Raw genomic sequence first — 19,119 nt, 5'->3', positions numbered from 1 at the left:
AGGCAGAAGTGCCAGATGCAAATCTCTCTGCACCTGCATGAACCATGAGATTCAATCTCGCAAGTGCTGAAAGCAGAGCACCATGTAGTGCCTGAACTAGTTCAGCAGGAGTTGCAGTGTCAGAACTGAAATCCAGCTCCATCCCACAGGCAGTTCAATAAAAAAGAGACTGAGGCTGCCGCACAGCTTTTATCCTCGGTCCCAAAACAGCACCACGGAGACAGGCACGATCCAAGAGTTCTTGAAATCTTCTGTCCATGTGTTGTGGGTAGAGGGGCCTGTCGCTACCTCAACAGCATGGGAAAAGCTGCTGACAACAGTCCTTACTTGATCTTTCAAAATGAGCACTGGGACCTGTACCGTGCCCCTCCTTTTGCAAACACCATGCGACAAAAGCGAGCCCTTCATTGCAGGCTTATTAGTGATAATAATGCTATTACCAGCATTTTCTGAGACATGCTTTATTTTTCTAGGTTTTAGGCCACTTCACCAGGGCAGGTTTCTATACCACCCTTTCGCTAAGGCATCCCGTATCAGAGGGACACTGCCACTAAAAAGTTTTATCTGTACAAGAAAAAACATGAAATAAAAATGCTTGACATCTCTTAGGTGTCTCCACAGATGACTTACTATTTCAGCTGCAGTTCATAAGTTTAGTTGGAGTAGGTGTTGACCGTAGCTGGTGAGATATGAAAGAAAAACCTCAACCCACAGACTAAATCCTTCCAAGCTCCTTAAGTTACTCAGAGAAATGGAAAAATATTAGGCGGAGGAAGTACTAGAGCAGGCCGTGGTTATATTCTTCCGTCCACTGATCTCTCACTGTGCGTCTAGCAAGTACTTCAGAAGAGGCAAGAATTGCCTGCAAGTGATGAACTTCCTCACTGCTTTCCAGCATTGCAGTACTGGTTGTCTTCAAGGAGAGAGCCCCTTTAACGCATCTGGCTTTGCTGAGCCCCAGGCTGACACATGCACCCTGGCTCTCAGGGACATGACAAGGTGTGCTGGGCAGGAGCTCAGGAACATACCAGTCTATCCGAACTACTGGGTCATCTCTCTCAAAGAAATGGCATGCTATCAGCTCACTTAGAGGTTGCTTTCTAACCAAAGATAAAGTAAGTCTTGTTTATTCTCTGAAAATAAAGAATTCAAGATTTGGTAAAGGTTGGAGGTGAAATTACAAAATGACCAACTGTTACTAATAGCCTTAGTGCCACCCTTAGCCAGATTCATTCCAAGCTGTGCCTGGGCTGCCAGGATGGCTCTCTCATGCATTTCCTCTGGAGAACTGCCCACTCTGTATTCACCCCGTTCCCCTCCCCACTCACAACAGCATCAGTGAAAATGCAAATATCACTGTGTGATCGCAGGGTAGAAAATTCTCCTACTTAGTCTGTTGTCATCCTCCAATTACCCAGTGAAATGCAGCATTATTAAAATTGCTTTCATATTCTTGATTAAGGTCTAGCTTACAATGGTGCAGTAGGGAGGTTTCCTTTGCACCTGGTGCTTCTTAATTTAATCCTTTTTATGAGCTTACAATGCTTAAAAATTATGTGTCTTAGGAAAGAATAGTTGAGCTTGCAACATACTGATGTTACAGTGCTCTCATCTCTGGCATTGCATAGAAGCTACGAGACATAAATGTAGTGAATGATATATTTTAGGATGGAGAACCTCAAAACACGCAAAAGTCCCTTTGAGTTTCTGTGGGTATTCTCTGACCCAGTGAGTGCCCTAATGACAAAGGTGCTGCGTACAAGATGACCACAACCACTGTCACCACCTCTTACCTGCCCATGTTGTGCCAGGCACTGCTCATGACAACCGCCCACGGACAAGGCACAAGGAGGACGAAGATTAATGGAGTTTCCAGCTGTGGATTCCAATGGTGCTCAGCCCTATCAGCACTTAATTACTCAGACTGGGATGTTTTAGCAGATACTGGTTTGGTGCCCTGGGAAATTTACTTGCAAGACAAAGACAGCACCATGCTGGATGGAAAGAACCCGGCTGCTCACAAGCCATGGGATGTTTAATGTCCCTAAGCACTAGGTTTGCGAGGGAAATGCAATGTGTTTATGGCACTGAGTTTTCAGCTATTGTTTGGGCACTGGCTAGAAAAGCACAGTCTGTTGTTTCTGCTCTTCCTGGGGTCAGCAGGCAGGCTGCAGGCTGCACAGCTGGATCAGAGACTTGCTTGGAGTTAGGAACTTCAGAGGAAGAAAGATAAGCGGGAAAGGGTACCCAGGAGGACAGAAACAGAAAAGCTGGGTGGTGGTACCAGGAGGATGCTAAGTAATACGTATTTTTTCAGGCAGATCAAGAAAAATTTCCTAAACTCTGAAGTGCTGGACTTGAGATTCCTTTCAATGAAACAACTGCTGAAAGTCCGTGCCCCAGAACTTGCTTTTGCAGGTGGCATTTTACTAATGGTGTTTGTGACAATGAGAATATATTCTTAATTAGGATCAAGATAATGTGAAAGCAGAATTCCTGCTTTCCAGGAGACAGGCTGTTTAGTAAATGGGAAGGACACAACACCACAGACAAGAAAAGCCTGGAAATAAGGACACACCATCGAAGGCTGACCTCAGCTGAGAACGCAAGATGGCAGCAAGCCACACGCACACTTGTGTCATAAGTATATAAGTTATCTTTAATGTGATGGACAAGGTAGCTGGAGTGCTATTGTTTGACTAATGCAAGAGGTATTACAGCTGCAGCACATCAGAGAATTACTTCAGCATAATCAAATATTTTCCTGCTGAATCTACCACCCACGCACAGTTGTAAACCACTCCCAAAGACACTGAGCAACCGTATGGTTAACCACATAGTAGCTGTGCATTCTGGGCACATGGTACGCTCGAACTCAGCACAGCAGTGTGATCCTAGGGCTCCCCTGTCAGAAAACACACCGAGGCCACCCCTGCCGAGCAGCGTGGAAACCCTCCCGCGTTCTTTTACAGCCCAGGTTGTGTGCAGTATCATCTGCTCTGCCAGCACCATTCAGTCAATGGCTTACAACAGTCTCACATCTGAAAAGAGGATTAATGGGGTGTCAAAGCAGAGGAGATTGCTCAGCGCAGTCTTCTTAAAGATGGGTAAGTATTGTGCATGCACAGAAGATGGTTCTGAAGCACACAATTCTTTACACCTTTCAAAGACTGGAGAGCATCTCCACCCCCCCACCCTGACTGCTTCTCACCTTCTCTGCCCCTTCATTTACCCATCCTACCCTATGTCTGTATGTCCTTCCCCATCACTTGTGCTTGGACTCACGTCTCCTCTCATTTGTAATCACAACACAGAAGTACAGTTATTATTGATAAGAAAATGTCATGCTAGGGAATTACTTCAGAAATATACATTTGTTTCAGATGATGCCGGGGAATCTCCTGGGAAAGGGGAGAGGCTCAGCCCTAGTAAGCTGCATTACGTTGCCAGCAGTCCTGAAGCTGCCTGAACCAAACACGAAGCATTGTAAAGAAATACAGGCAGGGGAGAGCAGTGCTATTTTCCTTGCTTTGGGCTCTGAAAATGCCAGCTAGAAGCCTGCTGCCAACCCCCAAAACAGCAGCAAGTAAATAAACATAGTTATTTCACAGGGACTGTCAGGTAGGAGATATCCAGGGCAGAAATGATTTCATCTTGCCTGCACCCATCCCCAGATGACCGACAGGTTATCTAGATGTGCTCAGGGTTGAATATAAATGTCAGCACTCTGTCTCTTTGCCCTCTCTCCCAGACAGGGTTTCTTCCTATTCACAGTCTTCCCATTAGCTCATATACATGAAAAGTTTTGGAAGCTTCACACACAGCGATTTTGCAACCCAGACCAGCCTGGGGACATTTACTTCTTGAAATTCCAGCAGAACAACAGAGGTTCTCGCTGACTTGCTGCAATGGTACCTGTCTTGGGAAGGGAACGGACAGGGACACCCCAGGACACAGCCAGGTACAGGCAATCTTGGCTGATTGGTGAAACGGTCACAGGCCCTGAGGGGCCAGCAAGAGGTCTACAGCACTTCGCATAAACACTTACTGGCTGTTCTTCAGTACAACCACACACAACAACCCCTCACCTGAGTCACAGACAGAGATGGAGGATCGTGCATAAAGCACGGGGATATTTATCAAGCTGGGACTTGAGCCAGCTCACTTGAAATATGAAGGCCACAAGATAACTGGCGGTTTCTGGAGGCCTCATTTCATGTTTGTCCAAACAGGTCAACACTGGAACTGACCTGTGAGCCCAAGGAGAGTGCAGATGGACAGCTGGCCTCAAGGGATGCAGCCCACCACTGTTTGCTGAGGTAAAACCAACAAAAAGGCCAGCACAGTTCTGGTGAGGAAGAAGTAACAAAAAACTTGTGTTCATCTTTTTTCTGAAGCAATAAGGGAAATCGATGGGCAGCCAGGTTGGTTCAGAAGAAGTATGGAAGCTGTGCACGAGGGTGTTTTACACTCTTTTCAGTCCTGCTAGACTTTTTTCTCCCTTTGCCTGCAAACAGGACCCCTAAACACATCCATCTTGGGATGTACAGACCCCTTCTCCCTTAGTCCATCAGTTGTCATCACCCCCAGCTGCCAACACCCTTCCCCATCCCCAGAACGCAGAAGCAGCCATCCCTACAAACCCCTCGTGGGCACTGGGAAGGATCAGGCTAGAGAGGGGTGGGTTGCCCACCATGCCCTCCCCATCCGGAGTCACAAGCACCACTGCTACAGCGGAGACGTCCTCTGCATGGCAGCAGGAGCTTCAGGAGATGGGGACAAGAGGTTGCTGCTTACACACTTCAAACAGCCAATTCCTCTTCCCTTGGCACACGCAGTGGGCGTGGGACAACATGGACTGAGCACACGTCCTGGAGGGCTTATGGTAGTGCTAGGGGCTGCGTGCCTGTGGGTAGTAATGCTGAGGCTGGAGAAACTGGGGAAGCATGAGTGTGGAGATAGCCAAACACTGTCTAGGAGGAGATTTTAGCATCTAAAACTTGATGGATAAAATATCCAAGGCAGAATAGTATTGATCAAGGGCACAGGGACAGACTGCTGAGGAACAGCCAATACTGCAGGTCTGGGAAGGACCTTCTCACCCTTAGGGAGTTACTTCTCGGAGTAACCACTGGTCTTCCATTCATTGCTCCAACAGCAGAGAAGTATTTCCCCTCCATCTGCTGAATCAAACCTATGAGTACTGCACACACAAATGCAGTTTTTTTCAGCTCAGGCCTAGTAGCGTCTAGCATGTAGAAAAGCTTTCCATGGGGCTTACAGCTCTGTACCACTGAGCTGCAGCTCTGGCCAGCTCTAAGCTATATGCTGTGGCTACCTTGAATGAGGCAAAGTGTGCTATGGGGAAGGTGGTCTCCATCTCTGCAGTTGTACTTGCAGAGCCTGCCTTTCCTTTCCACTGCTTTCCTGCCAGCCCCCACGTGGCCTCCTAGGTTCTTAGTACTTGTGCAATGAAGGTCTCTAAAGACTTATTTCTCTCCTCAAACATTGCCATGCCAACAGGTCATAGTTCTGATATTTCCTAAACATGCCAAGGCTTCCTGCCCCTTGATAAATATTTTTGCCCTGGTCTGATTTGCAGAGCTGTTGGCCTGGCCTTCCAGCTCCTGTTATTCAAGTAACCCCCAGGAATACTGCAGCTTTTCAGACACTGAATCTTCCCGAGAGTGCTGTCCCTCTGATGTGCGAGTACACATGCAGACGTGTGTTTGTGTGCACGTGTGAACACACCTGGGCACTTGCAACAGCTGTAGGAACTCAGCGTAGAAATAGGGTGCTGCATTTTACAGATGTCCTATGCATCCTCCGCGCTGTTGGGGAAGAAAGCCAGGGCGGATCTTTTGGGTGTGAATGGAGGTGTGCTCACCATATGACCTGACAGGAGGAGACCGTTTCACTGTGCAGCCCTCTCTGTGCCTGCTGACGCCATCATGGCTGCATTCTGCTGTGCGAGTAGTAAGGGGCAGTAATCCCATGCAAGGAAACTGAGGACGTTTTTTAAGTTCCCCTTCAGTTCTAGGCTGTAAGCTCAGGTCCCTGGGGAGACTCACTACAGCCAGCTTTACCTGTCTGTGGAGTCAGTATCGTCACTGAAGCTCTCCTTAGAGTCAATGAAGAGAGACTGGCACTTACAGGGTGTACCTCACATTAGCTATTTTAGACACCTACATCAGGAAGACAATGGAGAGCTAAAGGTAATTATTTCTTTTCATGGATAAATGGTGAGACTGGAAGATCCTGCTCAAATAGAGTTGTCCACCCTTGTCCTACCTTGTCAGGCAAATCGAACTCTGCCCTGCTCAGACGGCGATAGGGATGGTGAATCCTACCTAAGGGCACAGGAGTGAGCATCCTAGAGGCCACTCAGTGCTGTGGACTCTGATGAGCAGCAGCCTGACAGCTATGAGCTCCTTTGCACACACTTCTTTCCAGTTTATCATCCTTGCTTGCTGGTGTCTTGATTCTAAACAGAGAGCGTGAACATGCACTTAACGCTCCACATCCCAGGAGAGGTATCCTAACTGTCCCTCCAGACAGCACAGGACTCCTTGCAGAGCTAATGATGCAAAATAAGGACCATGACTGCTACAGAGAAGGGTCTTCCAGGTGTTCTAGAGTGGCTTGCATCTCTCTCCTCTTTCTTATGTTTTGACATGACAAGCTTGGATGTCTCTAGATGTTGTACAAGATAGACGCCAGGCATCCTGACTGTAATGTAATTGATGCAGACTCAACCTTCCTACAGCAGGTCATACTGTGAAAATAAATTTTAGGTATATTGAAATTCTCTTGTGCTTCATTCTGCAGACCTTTTACAGGTCAGAGGCCTTTAAAATGGTTTCAGGATTGAGTCCAACCAGTTTCAAAGGATGATAACTGTGGAGTGTTTATGTGGTTGGGCCATCAAGTGGAGATAGCCAGGAACGTGCTGTCTTTGTCGGCTGGCTCATTGACCTGTGCAAATCTGTTTGTTCCATACAGAGTCACCCCAATTCTTTCATTACCAATTTTTATAACATCTTTTTTCCACACAAGAACAATGTCTCATAAATTATATTTCTTTCCAGTTAAGAACCAATTTCCTTGTGTTTTTCATGTAAAGACAATGAAAATCAGACCGCACAGCAACACGCATGGTGGAAATACTATTATGGTCAGATAAGATGTAGGGATAGCACAGGCAGATAAGCACAACGTGGAAGGACACTAACCACTGGAAACAGCTGTCAGTAATATTAATGCCTCACAGTGGGGGAAGGTTCTGTTGTATTTTCAAGGCTCAGAAGAATCAAGATGTTACTTACTTACCCCTAAAATCCCATTTCCCCTCCCCAGGAATGGGAATGCATACTTGAGTTCCCATCTCTGAATAGCTCAAGCACCAAGAGCAAAAAACATATTTAATGCAAAAAAAGCCTTCTGCTCCATGTGAGGAAGAAGGTTAAATGGTGCCGGTTGCTTGCTGAAGCAGAGATGGTGCAGTGCCAGGCATGTTCAGAAAGGCAATTCGTTGGATGGACTGATCGCCCAACGCCTCCTATTTTCAGGAGAAGGGAGCAGAACTACACAAAGGGTTCAGCTGGCAGAGCCCCACCGCACCAAAACTTGTATAGCTTTTGCTTGCTGACCTTCTTCAAAGGCCGTGTCTCCTCCCTGCTCCCAGCTGTGCACTCATCCCAGCAGACTGACTGCCTGGTGCAGAGCCCACCAGCGCCTGCTGCCATGCACGCTGCTGGCTAAACCTGCCTTTCCCTGGGGAGCCAGAGGGCAGGACTGTCCAGGGAGGAGCAGGATCTGTCCCAAAGCACAGTGGGACTATTCAGCGCAGGTGCATGTGGGTAAAGATGAAATGAAGCACAGTAGATGTTCCTCTGAACTCATATTAAGATTCTTTGACTTAGACAACCAGAAAAAGCAAACCAGCAGTTGAGTGACAGCCTAGATGTGATGTATGTAAAAACTGGGGAAACACAGATACCAAATAAAGAACAACTCCCATGTGAGTCCCAGGCATTTGTCACCTTCTACGTTGATAAATATTTTTCATACAGGTTAGGCTTTACAGACTGAAAAAACAGGCCTGACAGGGATTTCAGGAAGTCATTTTGTCCCTGCTGTGCCCCAAAGCAAGGCCAACATGATTTTTCATGGTTTTGCATAACCTGCTCTGAGAGACCTCCAGTGATACAGGCTCCCAGGCGACTCCCTACTCCCACACTTTACTGTCTCAGAGAGCTAGGAAGAGTTAGAGTTGTCCTCATTGCAACTGAAGGGTGTTACTGTGTCTTACTGTCAGTCACAACAGGCATTGCAAACAGTCTTCTCCGCAACAGCATTTTATGCGCTTGAAGCCTACGTTCATGTTCCCATCCACCTCTTTGCTTTCTTAGGGCAGGCAGCTCCAATCTCTTAACATTTGCCCTCAGGCCATGTTTTCCACATCTCCCATCATTCTTGCTACTCTCTTCTGGGCTTTATCCAACTGGCTCACATCTTTCCTGAAGTGTAGAGCCCAAACAAGATAAAATATTCCAGCTGAGGCTTTATAATTTCCTTGTAAAGCTGGAGGCTTACAGGCTTACTTCATGCCTCACCGACAACATTCCTATTTATACAACGGAAAATGCTGGCTGTTTTTGTACTAGCACAACACTGCTGGCTCACATGCCGTTTTAGATCCTCTAGAGCCCCTACATCTTTGTCTGTAAACTGCTCCATTGCCTGTCTTTGTCACTTAATTATTTCTGATGAAATCTCCAATCTTAAGTGCATCTTTACTGAACAGCATCCTACTCTTCCAGCGTGTGCCCTCAGCTGCAGGATGGTTGTGAATTCTGAGCCTGTTCTGTGCAGCACACCATGTTCTGTCCCAGCTTCAGTTAAAGTTAACATTTGAATAAGTACTCTCGATGTCAACATGCCATTCATTACTGGAAATACTGAGTAGAACGAAGCCTCAGGCAGTTCCCTGCAGGATTTCCTTCGGTGCAAACCTCCCTTTGACAAGGGACCATTGATTACCACGCTTTGAGTATGATGTGCCAAACAGTTTTGCACCATCTTATTGTAATTTAACTATGGTCCCCTTTCCCTTTAGTTTGCTTTCCCTCTAGCCAGCTTTCAAACCGCCTTTGCTGCTTTTAAGACCTGTGGTCCTGCAAATGAGCTGCCTTTCCTGCACGAGGGGGTCTCTGCTCACAGACCTGCCCTGCCCACACGCTGCATAGGTGTTTAGTCACAATCCTACCACATGAGAGGGCACGAACCTTGTCTGACCACTGCTTGTCAATGATGGAAGTGCTAAAACTGCCGTGAACCCGCCAAGAAAGCCTGCTCTTGCACCCACCTTCAGAAAAGCGGTGCTTCGCCCTGCAGCCCCCGAGTGGGGCGGGGGGATGTTCTGCTGTGCTCTTACCCAAGGCAGGGCTGAGCCACAGCCCTGAGCTCGGTGAATACCCCCACCCCACCCCGCTCCGCAGTATGCCTCCCACTGCCTCAGAGGGCAACTGGCTGGGCACACAGGACAGCTGCAGTACTGCAAGAGAAGGACATGCCACTCAGAGGATGTCCAAATACAACATTTAAAATAACAGACAGTGAACCCAATGCCTGGAGCTTCCACATATGCTTAGCATACGGCTGAGATAAGTGACTGTCTTCTACCTCATGCATGAGAGACGTAAGGTGGGAGGGACAACCAAAGGGAGGATGCATGGTAGCAATGCCTAAGGGATGTGTTACATGTGTAAAAAGAAAGCAAGGGCATGCATTTGTGGGCTTCAGGCTACAGGAGACCTTGCACAGAGCTGTTCAACCAAAAACGCCGTGCTACATTTGCTACCTAACATCAGTCCTGAAGGAAAAAACACAATGTAGCACTCTAGCAATTAGCTGAGTTTAGCCGCAGGCCAAGTCTGGGTACCACCGGACTCTGGAAAAGGTGGAAGGATCAGAGACAGCTCCTGCAGCAGTACGCTGTTGGCAGAGGCTCCGCAGCTGCATCCTTGGATGGAAGCAGCTGGACAGGGTCCCCAGGGTGCGTACAGCACACGGGCAAGGCAGAACGCGAAGGAACTGCTAGCAGGGCTCCAGCTGAGGAGAGCTGAGGATACCCCTGGATGCTCTGTGTCACGGAGAGGAGCCCTCCCTTCCCTCCGCTCACTTTCCAGCTCCTTTTTCCCCCGGATCACTACCTATGAAAGAGCAGTAGCATCTCCCACTCTGTCCACTGAACAGCTTTGTGCTTCTTCTAGCTATTATTAGTTTCTCCTCTCAAATTTCTGCAGGCTTGAGTAGAAGTAGATAGCCTTTTGCCTCTGCTTCAGCTCCACTGCCTGGCTCAGCCTCGGTGGGTAGGAGAAGAGCAAAGCAAATAATACAGAAAAGCTTCAATAGGAGGGATATTCTAAGTTATTTAAAATAAGAGAAAAAAAAAAAAAACACAAAAAAACAGTCTCCACAGCAGCCAGACAGACCTGCTGTAAGCTAAAAGAATAACCAATGATATTTTTCTCTCTGAAACCATTCGTTCTCTCAGCAAGCAGAGCTCAGATCATGGCTGAGATATAGAAATCCCTTCTTGGATTAAAAAATTTCAAGGGAAAAAAAAAATGGCTACATAAAGTACAAGCCACTATAACAAAGCTGAAGTTGTACAGTCCCTTTAGACAATTTGGTGCTTCAACACCTGGAGAAGACACCCCTGATTTGGCATGGTGATTCTGATCCAGGTCCAGGTTCTACACCTGGAAACAGAAGGAAATGACACAGCGCACTTCAGAGGAGCCTGGGAGGGAACCCGTCTTTGGCTCATGACAGATAGCAACCACCAAGCCTTTCCAGGGCAATTTCATGTTTCTTCCTGTTAAATAGGAAGCTTTGTAGATCCTGATAACAGGAGACATGAGACATACACAGGGACACGCCTAAACTGCTCTGGAGTCAGAGCTTCTTTCCACTTTGGGACTGAAAACTAAAGTTCTCTCTCACAGAATGCTCCAAATGGAGGAGAAGAAAAACTCGTTTTTCAGTGTAGCCCAATATAACAAGGTCCCTGGAAACCCTTACAGTCCAAGGATGTGTCCCAGTGTTCTGCTGCATGTCAGAGGGTCCACCCCTCTGGTGCCAGCTCTCTACCTGCTCCATGCAGCAGAAGGTCCTGGGAGCAGAGAGTGTACTGCTGAGGTCCCCCAACTGAAGCATCTACCTTAACTTTTGGTGAAGAGTGCCTTGCTGTTATCCAAATTGCCTTAAACTCACCTTCCAGTGCAGCTATGTTAATGTACGATACTAATAACATACTTTATTCACAGCATCTAGTTTCAGCAAAGCACTTGTGAAAGACGGAAGTGGGAAAAAAAAAAAAGAAAACCTCAATTAAACCACTTAGACTAAAAATAACCAGAAAGTTCTTTCTCTTTCCCTTATCGCTCCGAAGTGCTGTCCTCTCCTGGCAAGGTGCTACACAGAGCTTCCTTCTCCGAGCATACCTTATGCCTTGTTGCATCTGTTAAGGAGAGCCCTCCATGGGAAAGTCTGCATCACAAGGTCCACTCATGTGGACAGTGCTGGGAAGCTCCTTGGCTCGGGGAAGGCTCCTTGCCAAGCCCTTTAAAGGGGGTTCAGACAGATTTAATCTTTCACTCTGAATCTTAACAGTACTTATTCCTTATCCAGGAGATAGGCTGGCCATTTGTCTTCATTAAAATAAGGACTGCTTCACTCCCTTGGAGATGCAAATATTTCTTCCTCAGATGGGTGGGAACTACTCTGACTGACTAGTTAACACTTTGTTGCCTCAAGAAGTTCCCTTTTCTTCCCTCTAGTGACTCACTGGCATGGTTAACTATGGAATGGGTCTTACACAGAATCTTGTATTTTTTAATAGTCTGTATATTAGCAAATACACTTGCTGCACCCATCTATATGGGATTAATACATGTAGAAAATTGCTGGCATTTGGCTGAGACCAGACACAACAGTAGCTGGGTGGGTATCTCTAACATCCTTCCCTCGTAGGCAGACTCAACATCCAGATTCTGCTGGGCTGCATGGACAGAACCCAGAGCTGTTCCCATGCTATCCTATATTCTAAAACAGTCTACATTTCATCAACCCCACTGAAGCTGGACCTCTGTCCAGCAAGGAGATGTGATCAGTATGGTTCGTCAGGATGTGCAGTGTCCTAGCAAAAGAAGTGCTCATGCCCTTGCTGGGAGGCATTATTGCCATCAGCACCCAAAGCAGTGCTCCCTGACCCCTCACAGTCTCCTGCTGCATGTGTGAGCCATGAGACAAAGCATCGTTTCAGACCGTCTCAGCTGTGGAATCAGAGGGGAAAGACCATGGGAAAGCAACGTGCACAGGGTCTACTGTGTTTCCTGATGGGTTAGCAACGTCCCTTCTCTTTCAGCTGAGACCAGATGTACATTCTAGCAATGGCTGTTACCCCTACAGTGGTTTTACAGCAAGTCAACCAGCCACTTTGTGACTCACTGTGTGAAAGCTGCTGAACACCCAGACTTCCCCGTGATAGAATAAAAAAAAACAGAGAATTTGTGGAGTGTGGAGGAGGTCTTGAAACACTTTCTGATCATCCATCTCAGTAAAGAGATAACTGGTCCCTGGGAGATCTAAGAAATGTTTATGACCTTACAAACCAAGAGTTTTGCATCAACCGCTGTTGGTGGGTAATGGTGAGCAGATCTTTAACTATGTGGATCAGACCGAAGGCCAACCAGCTAGCTTCCACTGACCTCTGAGTTACCATGCTTGTGCACTGAACAGTGATCTCTCTCTCAAACGCTCCAGCGTACTTTCACCATCGGGTGATAGCTATGATAAAGAGAAAGCAAGCTAGGAGTACATCTACACAAATAAGACCTTGGTGGAAAAGAGACCTAGCTCCTGCTGCTGAAACAAAGGTGCTACAGAGGCAAAGCAGGAAGGAAGCCCATGAAACCCTGTGACAGAGAGGTATGCTGGCACCACATCCCCATGACAAATGCTGCCACTGTTTATCTTGATTCTCCCAGCAGCAGCTGCAGCAATGACAGGACAAATATGAAGTTAAGACAAGTCATCAGGTGCAGTCAGTGAGCTGTCCAGTCTATGAGACTTGCAGTAAACATTACCCACGCCAATGCAGCTCTATCATAGGAAAGATGGGGACTGCAGTTTTATAGCATATTGTCTCTGACTTATCATATGGCTCAAAGCCAAAGAATACTTCCTGAGTGTCAAGGTGCAATCCCCTTGTTAGACAGCAAGCCTTGCATGCCAAATGTGACTTTATGGTGACTGCATGGCTCAGCAGGTCCAACTTTGCAGCACAGTCAAGGAAGAAAGTGCATATCCAACATGAGACTGGACAATCTGCCTGTGGATAGTCCTGCACTACCAGTTTTGCAGGGACAAAGGTCAGAGCCAATTAGTCAGATTAAATCAAAACAGTGTCCAGACAGATGCTTATGCCAGAGATGGATGAGGCTTCATCACACACTTCGGCAGAAAGGCTTTGAGGTTGCATTCAGCTTCTGCTTTTTCTGAGGCCTAGGTGACACCACAGGTGACACTTCTTTGGCACATAAACCATGTTGAGGAAGCATAGGCATTTGGGATGTCAATCTGATAATGCAATATAGCGCAGCTAGAGCAAAAATACTCCCAAGCAATATCATCAAACTGATAAACTAGCAAAAAGCAGTATCTACACAGCTAGAAGACTTTCAGGCAGCAGCATATTCTAACTGAGCAGGCTGAGAGAAACTGAGCTTGCCAGGACCACCAGCTAAGCTGGAGGAGTCGAGGGGCCAGAGTGGCCCTGTACACGCTGCAAGAGAATCCTGTTGTCTCACAAAAGGCTACAGCCCTCATGGAAGGTGTGGGAGGCTTAGAAATGCATGATTCTTGAGTCCAGCACAAGAAACAAGAGCATCCTAACTTCAAAGCCAGTTGGGTTTAGGACTACTCTGGTGAGGAGCTTTCTCATCTCAACACAACCTGAATAAGTGCTCCCTAAAGCAAGGACCAGAACACAGAAATCACACTTCTACTCTCTCTTTTATTCTCTGTTATTCTGAGAACTATATTTTTTGCTGCATAGCAATCCCATTCCAGTAGCTGAGAGCACAACTATAGGTGGTTTGGGCATTCTCCCAAAAAGAACTGGCTGGAAGTGACCCCTGGAAGTCTCCAGCCCAGCTACTCACTCCAAGGAGGATCACTGCTAACAACAGATCAGGTCAGCCACAGCTTTGTCTAGCCAGGTTCTGAGATCTCCCAAGGATGGAAATTCTACCACCTCCCCGGTCAGCCTGTGCCAGGGCTATCCTGCCTTCCTAGAGAAAATAATTTTCCTGATTTCTGACCTGGGCCTACCAAGCAGGATATGGCTATTGGCCCTTGTTATATTCCCTGTAACTTTCGTGAGGAAAAGTAAAAAGCTGCCTGACATTATGGAGAAACTGAGTCCAGGCCATCTACCTTTCTGGGTTAGGGTTCCTGTGATAAGAGCTTTTATGATATAAAAACTAGGCTCTGCCTCTTACTGGTTTTATCTGACCTCAACCCAGTGCATGTGAGTAAGGGTCCATCACCATGATGGCTCGGGACTGAGTTTAATCACCTCCTCACCCACCTCTGAATTGCAGTGGGCACAAGGTATCTAACTCCTACTGATCTCCCTAGGCATGCAGAGGATGCTGCCCATGAGCCAGAGCAGACTATGCTTGAAAATTAAGCCAGTGTTTAATGGTAATGTGCCTTCTGGAGGGTCCAATGAGATGTCAGCGCATAAAACTCAGGTAAATAATGACTTGGCCAAGTTCTGGACCAAAGGCTTCTGAAATAAAGCACATCAGTCCCTGAATGGACTGTGAGGTGCGTTGTGACAGCCCCTGGCTCTCCTTGCACTCACAGGGAGTCAGAAAGAGGAATGCCAGTGGTCGCTCCTGATGGCTTTGTGAACAAGGTGAACGCCTGCTGTGCTTTCCTCCCCTGTCACTCTGTCATTCTTTCTTCCAAAGAAATCTGGTTTTGCTGGTCACAAGTCTCAGTTTTGTAACACCATTCTGAGCTCATGACAAGAAAAGCAGGTAGACACAGTCTTAGGCAAGCCAAAGGCGGTACAAGTTTGACAGGTCTTCAGCAGCTGATAAGATCGTGAGTTAAGTCTGCTTCTCCACTAGCATGACAGTGAATAAAACACACAAACACAGACTGAAAATTCTGTCTTTGATGTCCCATTACATGTGTTTTTCTTCCCTTGTCTCCATGGGCAAGCAGACTCTGACTTCAGCAACTTTTCAATTAACTATTTCTGTTTTCCCCTAACGGTGCTTTAGTGATACCTGACATTCTATCAAACTATTTTACATATATGTACATATATAGACATAAATATCTCCAGCTAAAGGGAAAGGAAATAAGGAATGTGGTAAAAATTATATCCTTAACAGTGTTTTATATTCTAAAACATTTACGGCAGGGGTGTTTCTACTTTACATTCCCTCTTTTGTAAAAGCTTCAGATGTCTTCTAATGGTCAGAAGTAAGATGACAGAGGATCAGAAGACTAAATCTTCTTATAATTATTTTCTTTCATATGGTGGCAGGGTCATATTAATTCCTTTGACTCTGAGCCTACTTTGTCATCAAAATCAACTTGAGAGACAATTTCCTGCAACAGATCTGTACTGCTAGGGTGACACACTTACCGGAGCCCCCATCCCCACTTACCATTTGTGAAGGTGTTCACATAGTACCTTCGGCCCTGGGGAGACATATAGCTCTGCCAGCCGGGGGGAAGATGGCCGTTCAAGGCATCTTCTCCTGTCTGAGCAGTTGACTTTCTGGGTTTCTGCTGAGAAAAGAAAAAAACCACAACCTATTAAGTCAATATCTAGATAATGTAAAGTCTAACCAGACACACGTCTGGAAAGGGACCATGTGGTTTGGCATTCTAGAGATTGCAATACACCCAAAGACTTTCCATCCATTTCTCCTCTCATCTGTCCTAGCTTCGTCGAGAACATGAAGCAACCTTCCCTTGGAGCACTGGCTACGCAGAGGATCCTTTGGGAGAGAAATGAAACTCCTCTGTATTTGATGTCCCATAAGCACCTGGACCTGTCCAAGAAAATGACTCTCGTTAAGCAGTAAAATGCAAAGCATAAAATAATCAAGTGTCTGAGAAAGAAAGGCATGCATCTGGCACTCATTTACTTTTATGTGGATATATTGGTGGGTCAAAGCACTGCTCATGGAGGTGCTGCCCCAATTTCATTTCCAGGGGAACCATCACCTTCAGACATTTTCAAGAAGAAACACTGCAGAGCCATGTCGCCTATAGGAGTAGTGTGCTGAAGTAAATTTATCAATATGCTGATTATATACTAATAATGCATGTAATTAGCAATGCATACGTTACCGATCTAGATGTAATCTGGATCCATATCATCCAGATACAGGATCATTAGGATCCAGATTACTAGGAGTGATCCAGATCATTAGGAACAGCGGGAGATGGGCACCATGCTGTCACCTGCTCTCCAGGCACACACAGAACTGCTAGCAGGGTTCAAGTGCCACCTCAGTTCTACATCTCTTCACCAACTCAGCTGCAAGCCTCAGTGCAGGTTCAGGATGCATGGAAAAGAAAGAGGTGAAGCTGAAGTGCAAGTAATTGTCTGCACTACACTGCATCACCTGGACTATCTCCCCCTTCCAGGTAGCTCTGGTGGTTCCTTGGCAGCTTGGGATTTACAGCAGCTGCTTGATGTGAGACTGGCAAAGAGCGCTTCATCCCAAAGGAGGCATGAACCCCACCTTCAACCGGGAACACTGAATAAGGCAAAAGTAGAGAGAGAAGATGCATGGATAAAGAGTGGCAGTTGCAGCCCTACAGGGCTGTGGCTATGAACAGAACAGCCTCCTCCTGGCTCACATCCAGAGAGCTCCACTTTGCCTTTCCACATTCGCTAAGGCAAACCAGGCATGCAATGTACTCATTTTTTGTTTGTTTGTTTGTTTGCATTGCCTTCAAAGGAAGAAATACAAAAGAACAAGGGAAAATGTGTGAAATGGAGTTATTTATCCCATGGAAGCTAACCTCTACCCAGGAAATGCCTTCCAACACGGTGGGGACGGGTCTGAAGTGACTGCACTCGATTCACAAGCAGCCACATCCAGGGGACAGGCAGAGTTTCAGCATCTGGCTGCATGTAATGTTCAAACATTGACAGACATATGAACAGTACCGTCAGAAAGAAATCTGTGATGTGTCCTTCTACACACTCAGTCTCTGAGTGAAATTCCAACTCTGTTCCAACCCAGAATAAAAGCGACATTTAATGATTTTGGAGCCAAAAGTCTATTTTATGTTTCTTTTCAGTTTCAGAAAACTCTGATTACAATGACTCTCAAGAGGCACTGAACTCGAGAATGATCTTGTGTTCGTGCTTCATCAAGCGTACTTGCACAGACAGGTCACAGGCTGCAAGGCAGCCATACGGACCCAAGGCCAGCGTGAGATGAATACTGTCTCACCACTGCAGCACAGATGGAGCCTGTGCTCGTTCAGATTTTAGCTCCTCTCCTTGAGCAGAGATACAGCCTGGGAGACTCAGCTGGCCCGACATGAATTGAACAAGTTAGCTTGGGAGATACTAAGGAACTCTACTGGGTTTATGACTCAAATCCCATGCTCTGCATGCCTATGGCTAGCAGAGTGGTACGCAGAATTAATCAGTAGGATCTCCACCGTCTATTCCTATCCCCTGTGTTTCTGCTCTCTAAGGTTTAATCAAATCAATTTACAGTTCCACTCACCCTGCTGTACATGTGAGACAGCAGAAGCTTTCACAGTTTATGTTACTATTTGATTATTTTTTTTTGCTGATCTCAGCTTAGGATGCCAGTGAAAACTTCTCTTACACATTAGCCTGCCCAAAGGAACACATTCTCATTATTGTTAGTGTTATACTATTGCGTAGAAATGCTCTAAATGAAATTCTTGTCTTCGTGAAGCTAGCACAGCCATGCCAGTTATGTGATCGCAGGGGCAGGACCCCTCCATACATGCCACTCAAACACCTCTCTGTTTCATACAGCTTTCCCTGAAAGCTCCGAATCCTACTAAAGAAAACATTAAACCTCATGAATATGACAGAAAAATTAAGCTATCCCAGTTTTACCTCTGGGTTATCTGAGTTCTTTTCCAACATGATATGGGTGTTTATGGAAGTGCCTTGTTTCACTATGCAATGCCACTGCTAACATGGCTCCAACAACCACGTATTTATTTCCAGTTCTTTACAGCCACATACTGGCACCAGCAGAAACTTGCTCACGAGCCCTGACACCTGCAGTACGTCCCTAATATCCAGCATCATCCTTTTGCTTGGTTTTACTTTCACTCAAGACTGAAAATAACTCACTGCAGGCTTCCCAGGCATGACGTCCCTGGAAACATCGCATTGCTTGTGCAGGCGATGCAGACCCGTGGACCAGTGTATGGGACTGACACATACTTTTATCCCATGGACCTTACAAAGAGCTGTTTTGTGCAAGCTTCCTTTTGGGCCTGTTCAGCTCCTGTGCCCTGCCATGCAGGGGAGCTTTCCCATCTCACATCTCTCTCAGACAGCCTTCTCACCTAACGTAAGGAAACACTGGGAAGAAAAAAGAACTCTTGGGAAGAGTCTGTCTGACCAGTGCAGTCACCCCAGTAATTGCAATAACAGCCGAGAAGGCGGCCAGTTGGTTTCTGTCTCCAGGACTGCCTCCTGAAGGGCTGTCCTTGCACCATACCCATACACAGTCCCTGTCCAAAACACAGCTAGGTCTGGTGAGAAAGGCAGGGCTAAAAGGCATTCAAACGTTCAGGATCAAGTAACATATGCAGAGAAGGACAGATCAGAGGGAAAAGCGTGGTAGCCCCAAGCTATTTTTTGAACCACAAAACCAGCCTCTCTCCCAGCATATTCCAAGGGATAGCAGAGTGCTGGGACAAATCCTGGGACAGCTCCTAAACTCTCCATCACAGGGTTATCGTCCCCTCTTTATTGTTTGCAAAAGCACACTGAAGAAAAATGAAAAT

At 46.5% G+C, this 19,119-nt stretch overlaps 1 protein-coding gene across 3 annotated transcripts in view; it reads right to left on the bottom strand.

Moving 5' to 3' along the window:
- The window catches only part of GAS7 (growth arrest specific 7), a 107,708-nt gene that overhangs the window by 51,711 nt on the left and 36,878 nt on the right, over positions 1-19,119 (bottom strand). For all 3 annotated transcript variants that reach the window (XM_082326923.1, XM_082326924.1, XM_082326925.1), the window contains exon 2: positions 15,759-15,882. In XM_082326923.1, the coding sequence (XP_082183049.1) occupies positions 15,759-15,882 (124 nt within the window). The remainder of the gene's footprint in view (positions 1-15,758; positions 15,883-19,119) is intronic.

This window comes from Platalea leucorodia, assembly GCF_965183815.1.
Source record: "Platalea leucorodia genome assembly, chromosome: 14".
NCBI classification, from domain to species: Eukaryota; Metazoa; Chordata; class Aves; order Pelecaniformes; family Threskiornithidae; genus Platalea; species Platalea leucorodia.
This window is presented reverse-complemented; position numbering and strand designations above follow the sequence as displayed.